This window comes from Mangifera indica, chromosome 11, assembly GCF_011075055.1.
Source record: "Mangifera indica cultivar Alphonso chromosome 11, CATAS_Mindica_2.1, whole genome shotgun sequence".
In the NCBI taxonomy this organism is placed as follows: domain Eukaryota; kingdom Viridiplantae; phylum Streptophyta; class Magnoliopsida; order Sapindales; family Anacardiaceae; genus Mangifera; species Mangifera indica.
Genome location: NC_058147.1, coordinates 16,266,780 through 16,289,259, shown reverse-complemented (window position 1 = coordinate 16,289,259; position 22,480 = coordinate 16,266,780). Strand labels below are relative to the sequence as shown.

Sequence of the window (22,480 nt, the reverse complement as noted above, 5' to 3'; positions counted from 1 at the left end):
ATGACATCATTTGTGCATTTTCTAGGTAATGTTTGAATTGAAATGTTAAGGTATTGAAGTTCTATATATAATATTTGAGATTTCCGTATAAGTTTTCATATATGAGTTAAGTTTAAGAAAATAGTTGTTTCTCTCTTAAGCATGTTTTCCCTTCACTAGTAGTTGTTTGAAAAGAGATGTTACAATTTCAAGTATCAACAATTGCAAAGCTTTATGTAAACATAATGGTTTGATCTGATTGACTCAGAGATTGAAATGCAACCTAACGTGATTTATCTAGTTCAACTACAAGTCAATCCAATTCAATGACTAATATAAGTTTAAATATTGATCCAAACCAAATTAATCATCAAGTCCTAATTGAACTAGTTCGATCAACCGATCTGACCTGAATTTTAAAAAACTAAGTTTGAGCTTCTATATAACAAATGCATTAGATAAATTCATCAACGATGCTAAAGTATTAGGGGAAGAGTGACGAAACTCTATAATTGAAACACATGGGAATTGAATTGGCAGAAATAATTAAGGTTCAACACCTTGCAAATGTCTTGATCATGAAATGTACAATGCATAGAGGTTTGATTAAAAGTAGAGCAACTGAAATCACAGAGTAGGAGTTCTCTCAGCGGTTCCAGCGATGACAGTAAGCAAGTTGTTGCCAAAAGGATCACTGAGATGTTTTGCAAGGTTCTCAACTGGACCTTCACCTGTCACGTAGGCTTGGAAGTAGAATCCAAGCATGGCAAACATTGCAAGCCTTCCATTCTTTATCTCCTTCACCTTTAGAATTGCAGCTTGGTCAGGGTCCTTGGCTAGCCCCAATGGGTCAAATGGACCACCTGGGTGAAGCTTGTCCTCCAAATCCTGCCAGATAAATACACTTTGAAATTGAAATGAATTCTATAAATGGCAATATTTATGGGAATGTAAATCATGGTGACATACCAAGCCATTAATGATTCTGTAATATTCAGCACCACCAACAAGAACAATTTCAGCAATGACAGCAACAAGAAGATTGATTGGGATGTTCTTTCCAAAGTAATTCAATGTGTTTCCATCAAGGAGAAGAGCTCCAGTCTGCAATTAAACCATAACCAAATTCACTAACAACCTCTCAATTTAATTTAACCTTCCAATTCATAAATTGAAACAATCAATAATGGAAACCTTGAACCAAACAGCTTCAGGGCCACAGTTGGCACCAAATTTGTTGAAAGCTTCAGGGATGATGAATCCAGCTGCTCCAAGCATTGCCCATCTGGCATGAATCAACTCATAAGCCTGATATCTGCAATCAAACTCCACGTCATATCTCTCTCAAAAAATACCCTTAATTGCATAGAATTATACACTAAATATACAGTGATTAATTGACCTACTTGCTGAAGTCTTCAGGCTTCTTGCTGAGACCAAAAGGATCATAGCCATAGCTGCAATGCAAGCATTGGAACTCACATTAGAATAATCTTTCAAGATTCTAAAGCTCTAAATTTCCATAGGAAGCTGAATCTTACTCTCCAGGAACCTCTCCAGTCAAGTACTCAGGAATCTCAGATCGGTCCAAGAGTCCATCAGGCAAGAAAATTCTCCTGTCAGGACCTGGAAAAACCACCATGCAAATACATCAACATATTGAAAGCATCTTCTATTCAAATTGCAAGCAACCCAGTTCGGAAAAAGACCAAAACAAAGAATTTCCGTGTCTGTATGCAATTATAAATACTCACCATACCACTTGGCAAGCTCATCGTTGATAGGAGAGACGGCGGCAGGCTTAGACTTGGGAGGAGGAGCAGGCTTCTTCTTGGAGAAGAGGGCAACAGTTTTGAAAGTGGAAGAAGTAGGGGCAGAAGACCTGACAGAGGCAGTGAAGTTGAGAGGGTTGCCAAGCATTTCCTTGACACCAAGAGAGGTTGATGCTGCCAAGGAAGCCATGATTGATTAATCTGCAGTTTCAATGTCGAAGACTTAGAGAAAAGAAAAGAAGACAAGTGGTGGAGGATGAAGAGACTGAGAAAATTGATATGCTAAAAGGTTGAACTAATGGATGCAGACATGCCAATCGGGATTGGTGGTGAAGAAAATGTGTAATCTGAAGCTGGAATTTTATAGGGTGAGAGTGGTGAAGTGGCAGATGAAGGTGCTGAGGTGTGATGATCTTCAAAACCCTCCGGATTAGATAATATCTACTGCCCTATCCATTTCTTCAACTCTATCATTCACTCTCAACCAGCCTTTTTCTGTGGTTATATTTTCTCCTCATTCCGAGTGCTTTGTTTTCTTTTGTCTAATGGGATTAAAACATATACCAAAATTGTAGAGGAGGCTTTAACAGATTCCTCATTGAAAGATGAAATTTTGATTTTAAGCCTTTTTAAGTCAAACTGATTTATTATTGAAGGCTCACGTTGTGTTTGTAAATAAGACGAGCCACTAGCGAATAGCTCACAACTCAACTCAACTGAACTTAAATGAGTCTTGCACGAGAGAGAGAGAGAGAGAGAGAGAGATAAATTGTTTTACGAATTTATAGATGATTCAATAAATTGCTTTACATCTACTTAACCTCCTGAAATGTAAAAAAAATCTAACTATTATTCTACTTCAATAACTTCTACTTTCATAGACAAACTCTACCGTGAAAGAACAGTATGAAATTAACACCCAACTAAATGAATGAAGCCTTTTCGAGTTTTCAAGTAAAGTCTCATTGTCAAGCAACTCAAAGCATCTGCATGATAAAATAGCTCTGTGCTATCATGATTTTCACAGAATAGATAAATTTTTAAAGAGTTTTCAAGTAACACTCATTGTCAAGGAAACCATATATTAAAAAAAGTGAACTATCTCAATATCCTAGTGTCTCTTAAAAACCGTATGGTAGAAGCAAAAAACTTCTCTGCATCCGTTACAAATACAACTAGTCAATGAAGAAGCACCGGTATGCTACACCTACTGACACACCATACCCTCATTGCCTGGTTGTATGTGCAACGCATACATGAAAGACTTGCTATGAGGTACAAAGTAAAAGCTACTTTAGCTGCACCATTATAGCAAAAGCAACGACTAGTAAAATCCCTAAACCTGGGTATGGATATGTCCTGAAGTATCAAGAATGCAACTACGTGGTTTGTAAGATGATATTACAAGCAACACAAACAGTAATTGTAATGAATTCAAAAACATAGTATCAAACCCACCTTACAGTTGAAAGGATCTATGAAAACCGATATATAGTAGCAAATATTCAAATGGTGAGACCATAGACCTTCATAAGTCAAGTGCAACAGCATGTCAAACAATGATTATAGGAAGCATTAATTTGAAACAAATATCATTCTATCAGATACACCTTTGCATTAAACCTTATATGATAGGTACATGAGCAAACTGCATTGCCAAATAACTACTTTCTATAATGCATGCATATGTATAGCTAAAATACTGTAACTGAAAGGTGCCTAATTAATGCAAATTGAAGTCAAAGTGATTGTCAAAGTTAGCTATTTCTCCACTTCTCAATTTCTCTTGATGTCACTTCAATTATCTTCTTGGTATTAACTGCAAGTTCGTCAACAAGAGCACCAAGCACATCCCTGAAAGCAACCAGAGAAAAAAAAATCTTTCAGATAATGGATTGATTAAACTATAACATTACTGCCACATGCAAAGTATCAGATAATTTATCTCAAGTCTCAGCAGGTTAAAGGAATTTAATAACAAAACAAAACAGCAACCTTTTGATTTTTTTCCTTGTCAAGAATATTATCCACAGTTTGACGGCAAGTGACCATGGAAGAATCACATTTCAGATTAATGTAGTTTTTGAACCCAAGATTATTTTATTTTGTTGCAAAATTGAACATGTTGATGCCAAGTAAACTTGAGATGTATTTATCATCTACACGCCAATCTTGCATAAATTGCAAATATAGAGACCGCTTGCAAATTTGGTAGAATTTACTGGGAATTTTATGTGAAATATTAAATAATAAAATACCAAACATAAGTACATATTTGAGAATGTCATGCCTGATCAATATAGATGGTAAAAAACCAGAGTATACTTACGAATTCCCAACATTAGAGTATCTCCTATAATCATCATGAGCAACACCCTTACCGAGGCCATAGCCAAATCCAACACCAATTCCACATCCCGCACCGAAGCCAGCCCCAAACTGTAGTCCAGGAAATCCAGGACCAATGCCGATACCTAAAAGAAAACATTTAAAATTTTAAAGCCTATAGATAGTCATAAAGAAGCACTAGGGGAAAATAAACATTACTATCATGTGCCATAAAATCAAAAGTAAAGCTATTGAAACTTGAAAAAGTGTTAGATCCACAGTAATCAACAAAGTAAAAGGAAAAGCATCCTTGCTCTACTGATCAACATGGAAACCAATCAAGATTTCCAAAAACTAACTCAGTTCAAACAAAAAATAATTCATGAAATGTGGTGGGGAAGGGGATAACAGGGTCAAAAACCACTTTTACTGAATGTTCAAGAATTAATGAACTATGCCTCATCAACATGGACAAAATGAAACCTTCCCCATTCACATTTGCAACTTAAACTATCGAAGTTGAACACACATAAAGACGACAATAATAACTTACCAAACACCAAATTATAGGGCATAAAAGAAAATTTTGAGATACTTAAAAAAAAGTTTAGAGAAAAGAGAAACAAGAAATATTAAAAAGTGGAAAATAAAAGGGAAAGATGAGCTCGCTTACATTGTATGACCAGTAACATTTGGATATCATAGCATATCATGTTATAATTGCAATTTCATTAGAATATCAACATACTTTCGAGTTACCGAACAATAGTAACTCTCATAAAACATAACAGCAGCAATTTTTCCAGGTGAGGTCATATTGCGCTCAAAATTACCTAAAAAGTGTTCTTTAAAATACAGACAAAATTAATAAGACAGCAAATATAAATAAATTTTCAAAAAATAAACACAACCCAATAATTTTCATAGGAATTGTCTAAAAATAGCAAATTTAATGATAATCATAAACAAATCTCACAAAATGAAATGAATCCAGCAGGAATTTTCGTTAAAAACAAGGCATAAAGTGGTCACATGGAGTGAATTATCAAAAAGTTTAAACAATGAACAGAACCCATCAAGAGAATTGTCCAAATAATAAAGTCTCCAGTACTAAAACCAAACAAATCTCACGAAATGAATGGAACTCAACCACCGTTTTGCTTCAGAAAATATATAAAGTGAAGAAATTTAGTGAATGAAACAAGCAAGCATATTCAAAATATTTAAACACAATGAAGACAATCCATCGCCAGAATACTCTAAAACAAATAACTTTAATACTAAAACCAAACAAAACTCACGAAATGAAAGAAACCAAGCAGGGATTTTGCTCTAAACATGCCACAAAACGGTAAAGTGGAATGATTAAACACAAAACAAGTATATCGAAAAAAATCAATAAATGAACACAACACACAAGACAATTCTTTAAAACTAAAAGCACCAATAAACAAAGCTTAAGGATTATGCTTCAAACAAGACACAAAGTGATCAAATGTTAAGAATTATTCAATCAAGAAAACAAGAAAACCACAACCCATCAAGAGAATTTTCTAAGATTCAAAACTTTAGCGCTAAAATCAACCAACGATGAAAAAAAGTAAAGAAATTACCACAACACATCAAGAGAACTCTCTAAAAATGAAAACTTTTTAACTCTAAACCCAAACAAAGCTCACTAATTCAAAAGAACCCATGAAGGATTTCGTTTATTTTGTTCGTTTGTATACCTCCGACAAGACCAACACCGACGCCGACGCCGCAACCAATGCCGGCGCCGAAAGCTGGGCCCACTTTGCCGAGGTCCTTGAGCTTAATTTGAGGAAGCTTCCAGATCAAACCCTTTTCTTCGATATCTCTTCTGCCGTTACTGTTCATCTCTTTCGTCTTGTTCAAGTTAACGATTAAAGTGACGATTTTGACTTTTTGAAATTGATTTAGATTGTTTGGTCGGGTGCTCTTTGTATCAAATGTCAAAAGAGTCTTCTTTTCGTTCCCTCCTGTTATCACTCTTACCACGATGCATAACATAATTTGATTTTAAACCATTTCAGGAATTTATTAAATGAAGGCCCAAAAACTTATTTCCACCCAAGGTATAGTGAAATCCCATTCCCACCCATCAACTTTCAAAAACTAAAATATCCACCCATGGTTTGAAAAACTAACACGTACCCCCCAAAATTAAGATAAGATTAAGGGCAAAATCATCATTTAACAATAATATTTAAAATTTATATCATTTTACTCTCTTAATTTGAAAAACTAACAATTTTACCCAAAATTAAGTTTTGAAAAGTGACATTTTCCCCCTACCTAGGGTTTCCAATTTCACTGGTAAATTTTCGGCCAACAATGGGCGATCTCTCTCCCTCCTGGTGTCGTCACTCCCTCCGGTGTTCAATATTGGATCGACGATATTTTGATTCGACGAAATCCAGACGAAGAGAAGAGTCGAAACTCTTCATGTGGATCTTTGTCGTCCATATGAAGTTGACTTCGTCTAGACAACGACGACTGTCTAGATAAGGAGATCGGTCTCTTCTGAACCTTCGTAGCCGTTCAGATGAAGCAAACTTTGTCTGGACGATAAAGATTTAGACGAAGAGTTTCAACTCTTTGTTTGGATTCTATCGAATCCAGACGTCGTCGGTCCAATATTAAATACCAAAGGGAGAGATAACATCGAGAGGGAGAGAGATCGGCCATCGTTGGCCAAAAATTTGTTGACAAAATTGGAAACCCTAGGTAGGGGGTAAAATATCACTTTTCAAAACTTAATTTTAGGTGAAATTATTAGTTTTTCAAATTAAAGGGGTAAAATGATATAAATGTTAAATATTATTGTTAAATGATAATTTTACCCTTAATTTTATCTTAATTTTGGTGGGTAGGTGTTAGTTTTCCAAACCATGGGTAGGTATTTGGGTTTTTGAAAGTTGATAGGCGAAAATTTTGGAGTTTGCTATACCTTGGGTGGGAATTATCTTTTGGCCTTGTATTAATTCAAATACGCACAACTAGCCTAACCTAAATATTATTTACCAATTTTATTAACATTCAACCAATATACTCAATTAATGTACAATAACTAAAATACCTATTTAATAAATTAACTGAAACTGTAGCAAAATGTTGGGAATACGTGCAAAGGAGAATCAAGGCCGACAATTTTCTCGAGTTTTTTTACCACAAAAAGTTAGTTAATTATTCATTATTATGTTTCATACATTTTAATGTGAGATATTAATTAAAATAGGCAAAATTTTATCTGCTTAAACCTTTTTAGGCAAACCTACAGTCATTTTACCTTTATAAGTAAATTTATTTATAATTCTAAAAATACCCTCCTACCCCTGTAGGTGTCATACAAGGTACGTAGACGCAAGAAGGAATGCTTAAGTGGTGGGTGCGTGCGGAGTGCGCGGACTCTACACGCACTCTTTCTTATATATATATATATATATATAAAAGAAAGAGTGCATGCACCCTCGCACTCTGTTTATATATATATATATATATATATATATATATATATATATATATATCTATATATATGAGGGTGCACGCACTCGTATGCACCGCGCACTCTGCATGCACTCAAGCATTCCTTTTCGCGCCTACGCACCCTGTATGATACCTACAGGGTTGGGAGGATATTTTTGAAATTACAAATAAATTTGCTTATAAAGGTAAAATGACTGTAGGTTTGTCTAAAAAGGTTTAAGCGGATAAAATTTTGCCTATTTTAATTAATATCCCTTTTAAGGTAGAGATTTAAGCGATTCGATATAGATTTTGAGTGTTTTTAGGGCTTAGGGTTTCAGTTTTGAACATTTGATTAGATGGGTTTAATCCTTCGTATATTTGGATGAATTTTGTTAGGGGTTTTATGTTAGAATAGGTGTAGATTTGATTTTTCCTAAAATTGAATTCGAAAAACTAAGTTAGGGGGCGTTATGGACACAATGCAAATTCACATGGTGAAATGGGTTGGAGACGAGAAGGAATTTGCTAGTTTTCAAACAGTATGAGCCACATGAATACATATGGTAGGGGCGAAAAGTAAGTTTTCAACAATTGGCCACATGAATACATATAGTGGAAGGGCAAACTACGATCTTGTCAAATAGTTAGCCATGTGAATACGTGTGGTGAGGGGGGTGTGGTAAAGAGTGAGTTTTCCAACAATTGGTTATATAAATATATGTGGCAGGGGGCAAACTGTGATTCTTTTAAACAGTTGACCACATGAATACACGTGGTGGGGGAAAAATTACGATTTTTCAAACAATTTCCATTACAGGTTTGCATGGCGATGATTAAGGGCGGTTTGATATTTGCATTTTGGAGGCTTTTATGATGTATTCCATTTTGGAGGCTTTTGTGATAATTTTCATTTTAGAGGTAAATTAAAATTTTTTCGTATTAAAGTTTTTGAACATATAATTTTCAAATTTTACATCTATTTTTAATAATGTAATTACCTTAAAAATTTCCTTTATTCTGACTATTTTGGATGTTTTTATTTCATTTAATAGAGTTTTTGATATGTAGTTTTCAATTTTTTTATTTGTTTTTTTGAATAAAACACTATTATGAAAATTGACTTAACATAAATTTTTTAGATATTTTTCAATGTAAAATTTTCAAATTTTTTTGTCCATTATTCCAAAATGAGGCATTCTAGGCTGTTCTTCAAAAAAAATTTTTTAAGGCTATTTTGATATTTTCTTATTCAACGAGTAAATTGAAATGTTTTCATTTTAAAGTCTTTTAACATGTACATTTCAATTTTTCAGTATGCATTTCTAAATAAAGTTTTATTATGAAAATTGACCTAATTTTAATTTTTTTTCTTACCAACACTAACACAAAAAAGAAAGAGCGAGGAGTCAAAGGGGCAAATAAGATCCTCTGTTAAGAGGCACTTTAAAGTGCATGTTAGCACGTGCAAGTATAGAGATGTCATGTTTATTATTAAGCTAGTATTTAACACACCACAAATTATTAAATAATCAATAAATAAATAAAATTTACAATTAATAATCGTAAAAATCACAATCACAATCATAAACCTATTTCCTTCAAATCAAAATCATAAACCTATTTGAAGTATTATATCACGAACTTATTTCCTTCAGATAAAAATCACAATCATAAACCTATTTCCTTCAAATCAAAATCACAATGTCAGATGTTGAGTGAGATTATAAATGTGAATGCATTTTTTTTCTTATGAAGCGTTAGATTTATATAGAATAGATGAAAGGTATTTGAAGTATTATATTAGATATTTTGGGCACTTTCATTTAACTCTTTGTAACACTCACATGTAAGTCTAAAGGTATTTTAGTCTTTTCTTTGGTTTTAAATTGAGCTAATTAATGTTTTTTAGAGGAATACACACTCATGTATGGGCATATACATAACCGTGTATTGTTAGCAAATTTGAATTTAGTAGGTGAGATCGTGATTGTGGCAAGATCGGGTGTTGTCTTAGTTGTGCAATACGACACACGCCCATATATAATCCATACACACTCATGTATCACGTACGACAAGCAAAAATAAATGCATGCTTAACCAAATTTCTCTTATATTATTCTCACCCTAGCTATACCCTAAAAAGAGAGAGTAGAGAGAGAAAGTGTCTTGGCCATTGAAAAAAGTTGTTGATCACCAGAAACGCCATAACCATGTGAAGATCAGACTAATGATGTAGACAATACTTGAATTCTTGATGTAGATGCTACAAAGTTGGTTCTCATCTTTCAGAGACTACGAGTGTATAGGAGCATCCGTCGATAAAAAGATCACTCTAAGATGATCACCTCATGGCTATTGAGAATGAATCAAATCAGATGGTTCTATTTCTCAATCTTTCTGACTTGCTCCTATGGAACCAAGTTCGAAAAGATTGAGAAAATCAGTTATTCACAACCACTGATAAAGGATTCCTCGAAAAGTTAAGGATTAGTAATCTTTTTTGGAAATCGAATGGATTCGATCTTATACATATGCAAGGAAGGTAATCAAAAAAGAAAGAAGATAAGTTCTTCTTTACTTTTATCACTTATGAGCCATGCGAGATGAAAGTCTCATGTACGATTTTGAATGAGAGAAAAAAGTGAGGAATCCTCTTTTTGACTCTGACTCTCCCACAATAAGTTAGATCTCTCCTTGATTGTTTAAAGATAATCATAGTGACTATAGGTGTCATAATGATCAAATGTTAATATTCTTGACATTGTATTATGGCTATGAAGATTATATGTGTGGATCGATGTAAAAATTTAACTGTATTCGTTGTATAAATTTTGTGAATGCATTGATTATGATTAGTTCATGTTTGATGATAATGATGATATGATTTGAGTTGTAGTGGTGGTACATGTGTTTGTGGTTGAACATAAACATGTATAACTGTTTAGGAGATATGGTAGAACCCTTTGTATATGAATGGACGATCGGAGGTAACCAAAAAGTGTAAAACTAGTGGTAAACAAGGTAATAATTAAGAACAAATACTCGCTATTAATGATTGATGATCTATTTGACCAACTAAAAGGTGCTTTAGTGTTTCTAAGATTGATTAAGATTAGGGTATCATCACGTTTGGGCTACCGAAAGGGACATTCCAAAGACTGCTTTCAAGATGAGATATGGGCACTATGAGTTTGTAATGATATCATTTGGGTTGACAAATGCTCTAGTAGTCTTTATGGATTTGATGAACAAGGTATTCCAAGATTGCCTTGATAAATTCTTAGTGGTGTTCCTTGATGAATTTTAATGTATTTTAGGACAAGAGAGGAGTATGAGCAACACTTGAGGTTTTTTTTACAAAAATTGAGAGATTGGCAGTTGTACGCCAGATTTTCTAAATATGAGTTCTAACTAGTGTAGGGGTTTTTAGAGCATTGATAACTAGCAGCTTAGTAGAATTTAAAATTTTGAACATCTATGATGGATGTTCAAAATTAAAGAATAAGAGGTAAGAGGTAAGAGGTAAGAGGTATCTGAGATTGATACCCTCCAATACAATGGCGTAAGAGGCACATGAGACGGGTGTCTAGTTGAGTACATCAGGGACGCATGTGACGGTGAGACTTTTTCGGAAATGCCAATAAGGAACATTGAATTTATTATAAAAGTCTATTGAGTTTTACAACTCATATATTTATTTGGGTATTGCAAGTAGGAAAAACTATGGGGCAGACAGAGAGGTGAGCGAGTCAACACATTGATACTATGCTTTTAGCTAAAATTATTTTATTTCTATTTCGTTTATTACTATAATAATAATTTACCTTTCATAATTTATGCATTCCAGGATTGTCATTTTATCTATAATTACTAAAGTTATCTTGGGACATTTTGGCACACTTGATTTCTAATAAATATTTTATGTAGATACTTCATGAGCATCAAATTGTATTTTATTATTATCATCATTTTTTAATTAAAAAATAATAATAAAATAAAATACCTATATATATAAAAAATAAATAATAACAATTACCGTTAGGGGTCTATTCTCGAAAATGGGTGTTACATTTTTGGTATTAGAGCATGGTTTTGATATACCTTATTCAAATGATTTCCTTTATAACATGTGCATAAATTAGTAGCTAAAGCAGTGTTGATCGCTTCCGAGCTCTAACCACTATAAGTAAATACCTGTTTTAACTATTGATATACCTTATTCAAAATATTATGTGGTTTTACAGAAAGAGAAAGAATATGAAAAAGTCTAGCAGATTGAATACTCTTATTCCAGAAGAAACCCATTCAGAGGCACCGACACCACTACTGACAATAGTCCCAACACTAAGGATGGTTGAGTTATCTACCAGTTTTGGGTATTTAATTGAGGCATTAGTGGCTTCGGTCAAAGCAACACTTATTCAATAGCCAATTTAGCCCCCCACTTAACGAATGATTGACATAAGAGGACAAACACACCCGATTTATAGACTAGAAAATAGATATTAGCCACCAAAATTCAGAGGTAACATAGATCCAGTTGTGGCCATTGAGTGGTTAGAGGCTGTAAAAGAGGCCATGACCATGTTTACTATAATTGATCAAGAAAAGGTGAAGTATGCTACTAACTTACTTAAGGGAGATGCCAAGGCTTGGTGGAGACTCATATGTACCACTCGAACTATAAAAGGTATGTCATGTGTTGATTTCAGATAGAAGTTTGATGAGGAGTACATGTCAGCAGATTCTATGAGATCCTGGACCTAAGAGTTCTTCAGTTTAAGAATATTCTACTCGATTCAATGCTCTTATTGTGTATGCCCTAAGAGTAACTGGTACAGTTTAAGCTAGGATGAAGATATTTGTTTAAAGACTTTGAGCTAGCATTACTAAAAAGGTGATAGTGGAAGAGCATGCCTCTACTATGTATTATGAGGCTGTAAATAGGGCCATATAGGTAGAGATTATGTTGGAACGTATAGATCAAGAAAAGAACTCATAGATAGCAGATAGAGGGATTAGTCATGGTATAGTTTCAAGAGAGGTGACTAATCGATAAACCAGTAGAAACAGAGGTCGAAGAGGAAAAAGAATCTTTGAGTCAAGAGGCCCAAGAAAAGGCGATAGAGATAAGAGGCCCCGTCAAGAGGAACCTCTTACATGCTAGAGATGCGATCATAGACACTGGATGAATGCAAGTCTAGTCAGAGGATCTGTTACAGGTACAAACAATCAGAGTTGGCATGACTCCAGCAAGACTAGAGCAACTTGTAAGTAGATGACAAGCCAGGGTATACACCATCGCATAAGCATAAGTTGAGGCCTACCCATCAGCCATGACAGGTCAGTTGCTTTTTTATACTATTTCTTTGTATGCTTTGAATGATTCAGGTGCCACACATAGTTTTATCTCTTAGGGATTAGTTGAGAGATTGGGACTAAAACCTATAGTAGTAAACCACATTAGTATCAAAATGTCAGATGGTAATAATATATTAAGTGATAGTATGTCATTGCATCAAACAGTAGTGTTAAAAGGTCAAGAACTAATAGCAGATCTGATCATGTTTGAGATGTCTAATTTTGATATGATCTTGGGAATAGATTTTCTCAGGAAGTATGGGGTTGAGATCGACTGTAAGAAGAAAAAGGTCAAGTACAACTTGGATAATGGTGACAAATTCTCGTTTGATGAAGGTCAACTATTAAGCATGATGATTAGCAGTGTCAAACCTCGAAAAATGTTGAGTAAAAAATGTATTAGATATCTAGCACATGTGGTGGATAAATTTAATTCTAAGTCAACTCCGAGTGTAGGAAGCACTCTAGTGGTTTAGGAATTTCTAGACGTGTTCCCTGATAACTTGCCAAGACTAGCACCTGAGAGAGAGATAGAGTTCAACATCAAGTTGGCCTTGGGAATAACACTAATATCAAAGGCACCTTATCGTATAGGGCCCAACAGAACTTTAAGAATTAAAGAAATAACTACAAGAACTACTTGATAATGGGTTTATTCAACCAAGTCATTCGTCATGGGGTGTACTAATCCTTTTTGTCAAAAAGAAAGACGGATTGATGCACATGTGTATCAACTATAAGGAACTCAATCGAGAACCATTAAAAATAAATACCCACTACCAAGAATCAATGACTTGCTCGATCAGTTGAAATGAGCTACAATGTTTTCAAAGATAGATTTAAGGTCTGGATATCATTAGGTTCAAGTTGCAGAGAATGACATCTTGAAAACTACATTTAGAACTAGATACGAACATTATGAATTCGTAGTGATACCCTTTGGGTTGACTAATGCTCTAGCAGTTTTCATGGATCTTATAAACAGGGTGTTTCAAGATTGGTTAGATAACTTCATCATAGTCTCTATCAATGACATTTTGGTATATTCCAAGACTCAGAAGGATCATGAGCAATATCTAAAATTGGTGTTACAAAAACTAAGGGTTCATCAATTATATGCCAATTTCTCTGATTGTGAATTCTAGCTGGATAACATAACTTTTCTAGGACATATGGTCTTGGCTAATCGTATTTTCATATATCTAAGTAAAGTTGAGGCTGTAATGGAATGACAAAGACCAAGATCAGCTAAGGAGGTTAGGAGTTTCTTAGGGTTAACTATCTATTACTAATGGTTCGTCTAAGGATTTTCCAAATTAGCCTGACTATTAACGGAATTGACTCACAAATATGTTCCTTTTCACTGGTCTTCAAATTGTGAAGATAGTTTCCAAGCCTTAAAACAAAGACTGACCATGGCTTCAGTCTTAAATTTATTGATTGATGGTGAGAGATATGACTTGTATACAAATGCATCTCATCGGGGATTTGAAGTTGTCTGGATGCAAAGGGGTAAGGTAATTGCATATGCCTCCCGCCAGTTGAAAAATTATGAAAATAGGTATCCAATGCACGATTTAGAGTTGGTTGTAGTGGTATTTGCCCTTAAGATTTAATGTCATTATTTGTATGGGGTGAGGACAAACATATACACTGATCTACACTGATCACAAAAGCTTGAAATATTTTTTCAGTAAGAGAGAATTGAATATGCAGCAACATCGATGGTTAGAATTGATTAAAGATTATGAAGTGGATATCAGATACCATCCAGGTAAAGCTAATGTAACAGTCGATACTTTAAGTAGGAAGGTAATGTTGTCTCACATGACTATATCCACTGAGTTACAAAAAAATATCCTCTGCGAGCAAATTAAGATGGTCACTGGGTTGTTGGCTGGATTGGATATCAAATTGACTTTATTAGATGAAATCAAAGTTAGGTAGGCTTCTAATGATCGGTATGCATAAATGATACAAAGGGTTGTTGAAGAACTTGAATCAGACTTCCAAATAGTTAATGGGGTCTTAAGATTTAGAGATCATATATACATCCCTCAAGATGAGGACTTGAGAACTCAAATTCTAACAGAGGCATATAATGCACTTTCGAGTATGAAAATGTACCAGGATTTAAAAAGAACTTATTGGTGGCCTGGTATGAAAAAGGTAGTGGTAGATTTTGTGTCAAAGTGCATAGTTTGTCAACAGGTTAAAGCAAAGCATCAACGACCTTCCACATTATTGCAACCTTTGACCATACCCAAGTGGAAATGGGAAGAGGTCTCAATGAACTTTATAATGGGATTACCAAAGGTTAGAGGTAGATTCAATGCCTTGTAGGTTATTATAGATCAATTGACTAAGTCGACACATTTCATTCCGGTTAGAGATAATATGGGCACGGATCAACTAAGACAAATTTACGTAAGAGAGATAGTCAAACTTCATGGAGTGCCAAAGAGGATCGTGTCAGAGAAGGATACATAACTGGTTTCAACTTTCTGGTAAAGTTTACAGAAGGCATTAAGTACCCGATTATCTTTTAGTATGACATATCACCCTCAGTCAAATGGTAAAACAAATAGGGTTAATCAAGTCATTGAGGATATGTTAAGGGCATGTTGTCTAGATCATAGGACAAGTCAGATTGATGTTTTACCTCTGATAGAGTTCATATACAATAATAGTTATCAGATAACTATTCAGATGGCCCCGTATTAGGCCATTTATGGGAGAAAATGTCCATCATCATTGCATTGGGATGAGATTGGAGATAGAGATGAATTGACTAGTATTTTAGGGCCTGAGATGACCTAACAAATGATTGATCAGGTGAGGTTGATTTGGGAAAGGATAAAACAGGCCTAATATCAACAAAAGAGCTACGTCGATCGGAGGAGACATGATTTAGAGTTTAAGGTCAGTGAGTATGTGTTTGTCAAGGTTGCCACTTATCAACATGTTATGAGATTTACTAGAAAAGAGAAGTTAGCACAACGATATATTGGGCCGTATGAAATCATTGAAAGGATTGGTAAGGTGGCATATTGGTTTTGATGTATACACGGCTCCATTGTCATTTTTAGGTTCCAAGCCATCCTCAAGTCTCCATGTAGCCTTTGAATCCAAGAAGAATGAAGTTCTAGCAAATCACAAGCATTGCACCTTCAATTTTGGCCCAAAACCACTTTTTGGTATAGTCTCATTACATGCACCCAAGGTCCAAATGAATAGCTTGCTCCAATTGATCCAAAAGTGTGACTTTGGAAGTCCATCAATGGTCCAAACGTCTAAGCACCATTTTGAGAAGCCAAAAAGCCCAAAATTGGTTTTTAGTTACATTGAAACTAAATTAGAATTTTGTTGTTTTAGTTAGGAAACATCATTTCTAAAGTTAAGGAAAAATCAACAAACTTTTGTCTTTAGTTAATTACTATATACGAGTTTGGTTTAGAATGAATGGCATAGCATAATTCATGCCATTTTTAGTTGACTTTTATGGGAAATATTGTATCATTACCATCCATGCCTCCTATATAAAGGGGTGGATCTTCATTTGTAATGGTTGGTTGGCATTTAAAATGAAAATTTGAAGAAAGCTTTGTTGGCTTTTATCTCATTTCCTTTATCCAGTCATTCTTGGTGGAAGATTGGTAGTTAAAGACCCTAAGATTGGTGGAACTTTCCTTTATGCCTTGGTTACATTTTATGTTTCCTTAGAAATCCAAAATAAAGTGCATATGTGTGTTAATTTTGCTTATGGCAGAGAGTTGCACTATAATTATGTTTTTTGCCACTGAATTTGATTAGCATTTTGACTACTTTATCTATTGAATTTTGAGGGCTACCATAGCTTGAAAAAAAGTTCATTGTGTTTTGATTATGATGATTTGAATTCGGTTGGATTTGGAGTTGATTTGGTTGGTTAAATTGAATGAATAAAAAAATCGCACATGATAAATGAATAGTAAAAACAATTTTGATTCTTTGGTTGATTGTTGCATGTTTTGATAAAAATGCACCAGGCTTGCATTGCTAACAAACATGAGACGTATTCATAATGTGTTTCATGTATTGTTTGGCGACCTATTCCAACTGGTTAGAATCGAAGATGTTAAGCTAGAAGACATTTTGGTATATGAGGAGTGCCCTACACGGATAGTAGATCGGCAAATTAAGATACTTAGACACCGGCAAATTCCTTTGATCAAGATTCAATGGCAAAATCATTGGGTAGAAGAGACTACTTGGGAGATAAAGGAGAACATGAGGTAGAGATTTTCTCAATTATTTAAGTGAATTTCGAGGCCGACATTCTTTTTAAGGGGGGGAGAAATGTAATATTCTTAAATTAATAAAGAAGGACAATTTGGTCATTTTATTATCATTCAATGTTATATTTACCACCCAATTATTTTTGTAAGTACAAATTGTGTGTATGAGCCTGTATACAGAAATTATATACATCTGAGAGTAAACTCGAAGGAGCATTGTATGACTTTATATATATATATATGTATGACTTTATATATATATATATATATATATATATATATATATATATATATATATATATATATATATATATGTATGTATATATGTATGTATGTATGTATTTATGTTTGAATATAAAATATATAGGTATGAGTAAAATTATTTGGAAGGCAGTGTATATTTATGGGAATATGAATCCCAGTAGTCAATTTATATATATATATATATATATGTATGTATTTATGTTTGAATATAAAATATATAGGTATGAGTAAAATTATTTGGAAGGCAGTGTATATATATGAGAATATGAATCCCAGTAGTCAATTTATATATATATATATATATATATATATATATATATATATATATATATATATATATATATATATGTATGTATGTATTTATGTTTGAATATAAAATATATAGGTATGAGTAAAATTATTTGGAAGGCAGTGTATATATATGGGAATATGAATCCCAGTAGTCAATTTTTAGCCAACTTTGTGCAAAGTATCTCATTCAAATCTAGCAGTTACTCTTGGTTGGATATTGTTTGCCATGTATCACTCTATTGAAAGATGTTTTGGAAAGAAACGACATAAAAATGAAGAGGTAGTTTTAGAAGCCTCTCAAATGAACATTATTTTTCTCTCTTTTTGCTTCTTTTTTGTTGAAATTTTTCTTTCCCCCTCTACACACGAAAATACTTTCATAATTCTCTTCTTGCACAACAAAAGAGGGAGAAAGACCTTCTATTTTTCGGTCGGAGAAAGAGGTCACTGAGGAGACCATTGCCACGTAAAGACTGACATAAATGCCAAAGGAGAGGTTAGCTATTAACCCATTTTTTGCACTGGAATTTGATGTATAAAGTCTAGAATGTTACGAATGCCTATTTTGAATCTTTTAAGAAGTATGGTTGATAGGTGTGTTACGTAATTTTGATGTGTGTATACATATATCTATATCTAGAGAAAAAGAGAAAGAGATAGAGGGAGAGAAACTTGCACGAGTTAAGATTCTGGAAAAATTTTGAAGCCATGGTGTCTTTGCATATATATATTGTGGCATTATAATGGTACGATTCAAAAGCTTGAAAGTCGGACGGTCTTAATCAAACCATGGTTGGGTCACCATCTGACGTTGCTAGAGTCTGACTTGCTCCATAGACATCGACAGTGTCATAATCAACAAATGTTTTGTTGCTGACATACAATGTGCATGACGAACATGCCATGTGCATGTTGAACAAACACCTGATATGTTAGCTATGTTGCTTGCATGCAAGCCATGTGACGTGTTCACCTGTCATGGATGAAATTGCCACTGTCTTCTTTCTCCACAAAGCCAAACACTTTAAGGTTTGAAAAAAAAAAAAAAAGAAGAAGAAGAATTTCATCACCGTTTGGAGAAAAAAGATAAAAAATAAAGAATATTTGACATGTGTTTATTTGCTTTTGGGAGTTAGGATAAGGTGCATGCATCAACACATGTTACAATGCACCTACATCATTTAGTACAAATCTTAGCCACCCGTTATGGATTCTTGGGTTTGCTAAGTGAACAAAATGTGTTCTTTGGAGATCTTGGGTGATTATATGCATAAATTAACTTATTGTCTCGAACAACAATTACGTGAACGTTCTTCGTATTTTTAATTGATAAATTGTATGAATTAATATAATCATATTAAGGGTATAAACAATATAACTCGTAATTGGATACCAGTGGACGAGACATCCCGATCTTAAGGATATTCAAACCGATTGATGAGATGTCTTGGTTTAAATTAATGGGAAATTAGAATTTACTAGATACATGGTTATGATGTCAACAACATCTGTGATGGATGTTTGAAATTAAAGAATAAGAGGTAAAAGGTGTATGAGATTGATGTCTTCCAATACAATGACGTAAAAGGCACCTGAGACGGGTATCTAGTTGATTACGTCATGGACACATGTGACGGTGAGACTCCGTCAGAAATGCCTATAAGGAATATTGAATTTATTATAAAAATCTACTCAGTTTTACAACTTATATATTTATTTGGGTGTTACAGGATAGAAAAACAATAGGACAAGCAAGGAAACGAGCAAGTCAACACGTTGATGTTACGTCTTTGGCTAAAATTATTTTATTTCTATTTCATTTATTATTATAATAATAATCTACTTTATGTAATTTATGCATTCCAGGATTGTTATTTTATCTACAATTACTAAAGTTATCTTGGGACATTTTGGCACACTTGATTTCTAATAAGTATTTTGAGTGGATACTTCATGAGCATCAAATTGTATTATATTATTATTATCATTTTTTAATTAAAAAATATTAATAAAATAAAATACCTATATATATAAAAAATAAATAATAACAATTACTGCTAAGGGTTTGATCTCGAAAAGGGGTGTTATAGTGTATCCATATGTTGCATCAAATTGTCTACAATAACTTCGACATGTGAGAACTATCTTCACTTTTGGTGGGGTTACTCAATACTATGATAATCTCATCATCATTACATGTGCCATTGTTCATTGTAATGTTAAGATTATGGATGCTTCTATAATGGCTACTTAATGCGTACATAGGGCTCTTATGATTAGTCATTTGATCCTCTTGTCATAGTTCTACCATTCTAAGGGCATGTTATTTGTACAATCATATAAATAGACAACATATGAATTGAATAACAATAAATCCTTTTTTAATTATTAATATAAAATTACATCCACAAATGCAAAATTCGATTCACTCTAAGACACCTACCTTAACAACTAGAAAAAGTGGTATTTTCTAGGATATGTAGTATCGGTTGATGATATCTCAGTAGACCTAATTAAAATTGAGACTGTTAGGTTGGCATAGACCCAAGATAGACAAAGAGGTAGGTGTTTTCTTGGATTAGTTGGTTATTATAAATAGTTTGTGAAAGACTTTACTAGATTACCCGGTTGTTGGCAGAGTTAACTCATAACAATGTTCCTTTCAAGTGGTCTGATGCCTTTGAGTTAAGTTTTCTGGAACTAAAAATAAGATTGACTTCAACACTAGTTTTGCCATTATCGATTAAGGGTAAAGATTATGACTTGTATATTATTGTTTCTCACCAGAGTTTGGGAGTTGTATTGATGTATAGAGCGAAGGTAATTGCTTATACTTCTTGAGCACTCAAAGAGTATGAGATTCAATACCCTACCCATAATTTGGAGTTAACCACAATTGTTTTTTATTATAAATCTAGTGATATTACTTGTATAAAGTCAAATGTAACATTTTCACGAATCATAAGAGTTTGAAACATTTTTTCACCCAAAAGTAATTAAACATGAGATAGGAGAGATAGTTAGAGTTGGTGAAGGATTATAATTGTAACATCAGATACCACCTAGGAAAAGTTAACATTGTTGTGGACATCTAGAGTAGAAATGTGATATTGTCTCATAGATTAAAGACTCAGTTGACCTTATTATATAAGATCAGTGAGGTTTTATTTCTGGATAAGTGGGACATTTAGATGAGGTAAAGGTTTGTCAAGGGCATTAAGTCAAAGTTTAATATTACTTATGAGGTGTTGAGATTTAGAGACTGAGCTTGTGTTCCCAATGTTAAGGTTTTAAGGCACTTGATTCTTTCGGAGGCTCATAGTTCCCGTTATGCCAGCCACCCTCACCTTGGGAGTGCAAAGATGTATTAGGACTTAAGAAAGTCTGTTTGGTGGTTAGGAATGAAAAGGGACATGGTACAGTATTTGACTAACTATTTGGTATGTCAATAGGTTAAGGTTAAGCATAAAAGACCATTCGGATTGTTGTAACCTTTAAATATCCCTAATTGGAAATGAGAGCACATCTTTATGAATTTTGTAGTAGGATTATCAAAGGTTAGAGATGGATACAATGAGTTATAAGTAATTATGGATGACTGACCAAGTCAGCACATTTCATTCTAGCTAAAGACAATACCAACATTGATTAGTTAGGTCAGGTCTATGTTAGAAAGATTATGAGACTTCATGGGGTTCTTAAGATATTTGTATCAAACCAAAACATGAGATTTTTTTTGACATATTGATAGAGTCTATTAAGGTCTATGGGTATGAGATTAGCCTTCAGTATTGCTTATCATCCTCAGACTGATAGACAGATCAAGAGGGTTAATCAGGTAATCGAAGATATGTTGAGAGCGTGTTGTTTGGATCAAGGAGTGTGTTGGACTGATGTGTTGCCACTGATAATGTTTACTTATAATAATAGTTATTAGGCGACCATCTAGATAGCTCCGTATAAGGCATTTCATGGGAGAAAGTGTAGATCACTATTTCATTGGGATGTGGTAGGCAAGAAAGATGATTTAGCATAAGCGTTAGAGCCAAAGATGCCCTAGAAAATAATTTATAATGTGAGACTAATCAGGGAAAAGATGAGACAGACATAGGCTGGCCAAAAACGTTATGTAGATCAGAGGAGGGGAGACTTGGAGTTCAATGTAGGTAATATGGTTTTTGTTAGAGTTGTCTCCTACCTTCATATGATGAGATTCGGATGGAAAGGTAAACTCACATTGAGGTTTGTGGGACCTTTTTAAGATTTTATAATGTGTAGGTAAGGTTGCCTACCGACTTGAATTGCTAGCAAGCATGGATTGGATTTATAATATATTTAATGTGTTATTGTTACACAAGTATATCTGTAACCTGACTCATATGTTACAGATTGATGATGTACAGTTGTAGGATAATTTGGTTTATGAGGAACGCTTGGTTTAAATTTTAGATAAATGGGTCAAACAACTAAAGAGTAAATAGATTCTATTGGTTAAGATTATTTGGAGGAACCATTGGGTCAAAGAGGCTACCTAGGAGATAGAGCAAGATATAAGGCAAAGATTCTCATAGTGGTTCAAACCATCTAAGATGTAAAGTAAGATATCAAGTGTAATTAATCATACATAAGCCAAAAGACATAAATAACCTCAACATATTTGTAGGTATTACATTCCCATAAATGATTATGAATGGTAGTATTACATGGATAGATCATAAG

At 33.8% G+C, this 22,480-nt stretch overlaps 2 protein-coding genes across 2 annotated transcripts; both read right to left on the bottom strand.

Annotated features, from left to right (window-relative positions):
* Positions 1-488: 488 nt before the first annotated feature.
* LOC123229576 (chlorophyll a-b binding protein CP26, chloroplastic) lies at positions 489-2,233 on the bottom strand. Its single transcript, XM_044655490.1, has 6 exons — positions 1,734-2,233; positions 1,521-1,605; positions 1,386-1,436; positions 1,174-1,294; positions 949-1,083; positions 489-867 (listed from the first exon to the last, which is right to left on the bottom strand). Exons 1-6 carry the CDS (start codon positions 1,939-1,941, stop codon positions 607-609), a joined length of 861 nt encoding a protein of 286 aa, XP_044511425.1. The 5' UTR covers positions 1,942-2,233; the 3' UTR covers positions 489-606.
* A 1,020-nt stretch (positions 2,234-3,253) lies between these two features.
* LOC123229577 (keratin, type I cytoskeletal 14) lies at positions 3,254-6,106 on the bottom strand. Its single transcript, XM_044655492.1, has 3 exons — positions 5,810-6,106; positions 4,081-4,225; positions 3,254-3,605 (listed from the first exon to the last, which is right to left on the bottom strand). The coding sequence occupies exons 1-3, from the start codon at positions 5,955-5,957 to the stop codon at positions 3,509-3,511; spliced, it is 390 nt and encodes a 129-aa protein (XP_044511427.1). The 5' UTR covers positions 5,958-6,106; the 3' UTR covers positions 3,254-3,508.
* Positions 6,107-22,480: the final 16,374 nt, after the last annotated feature.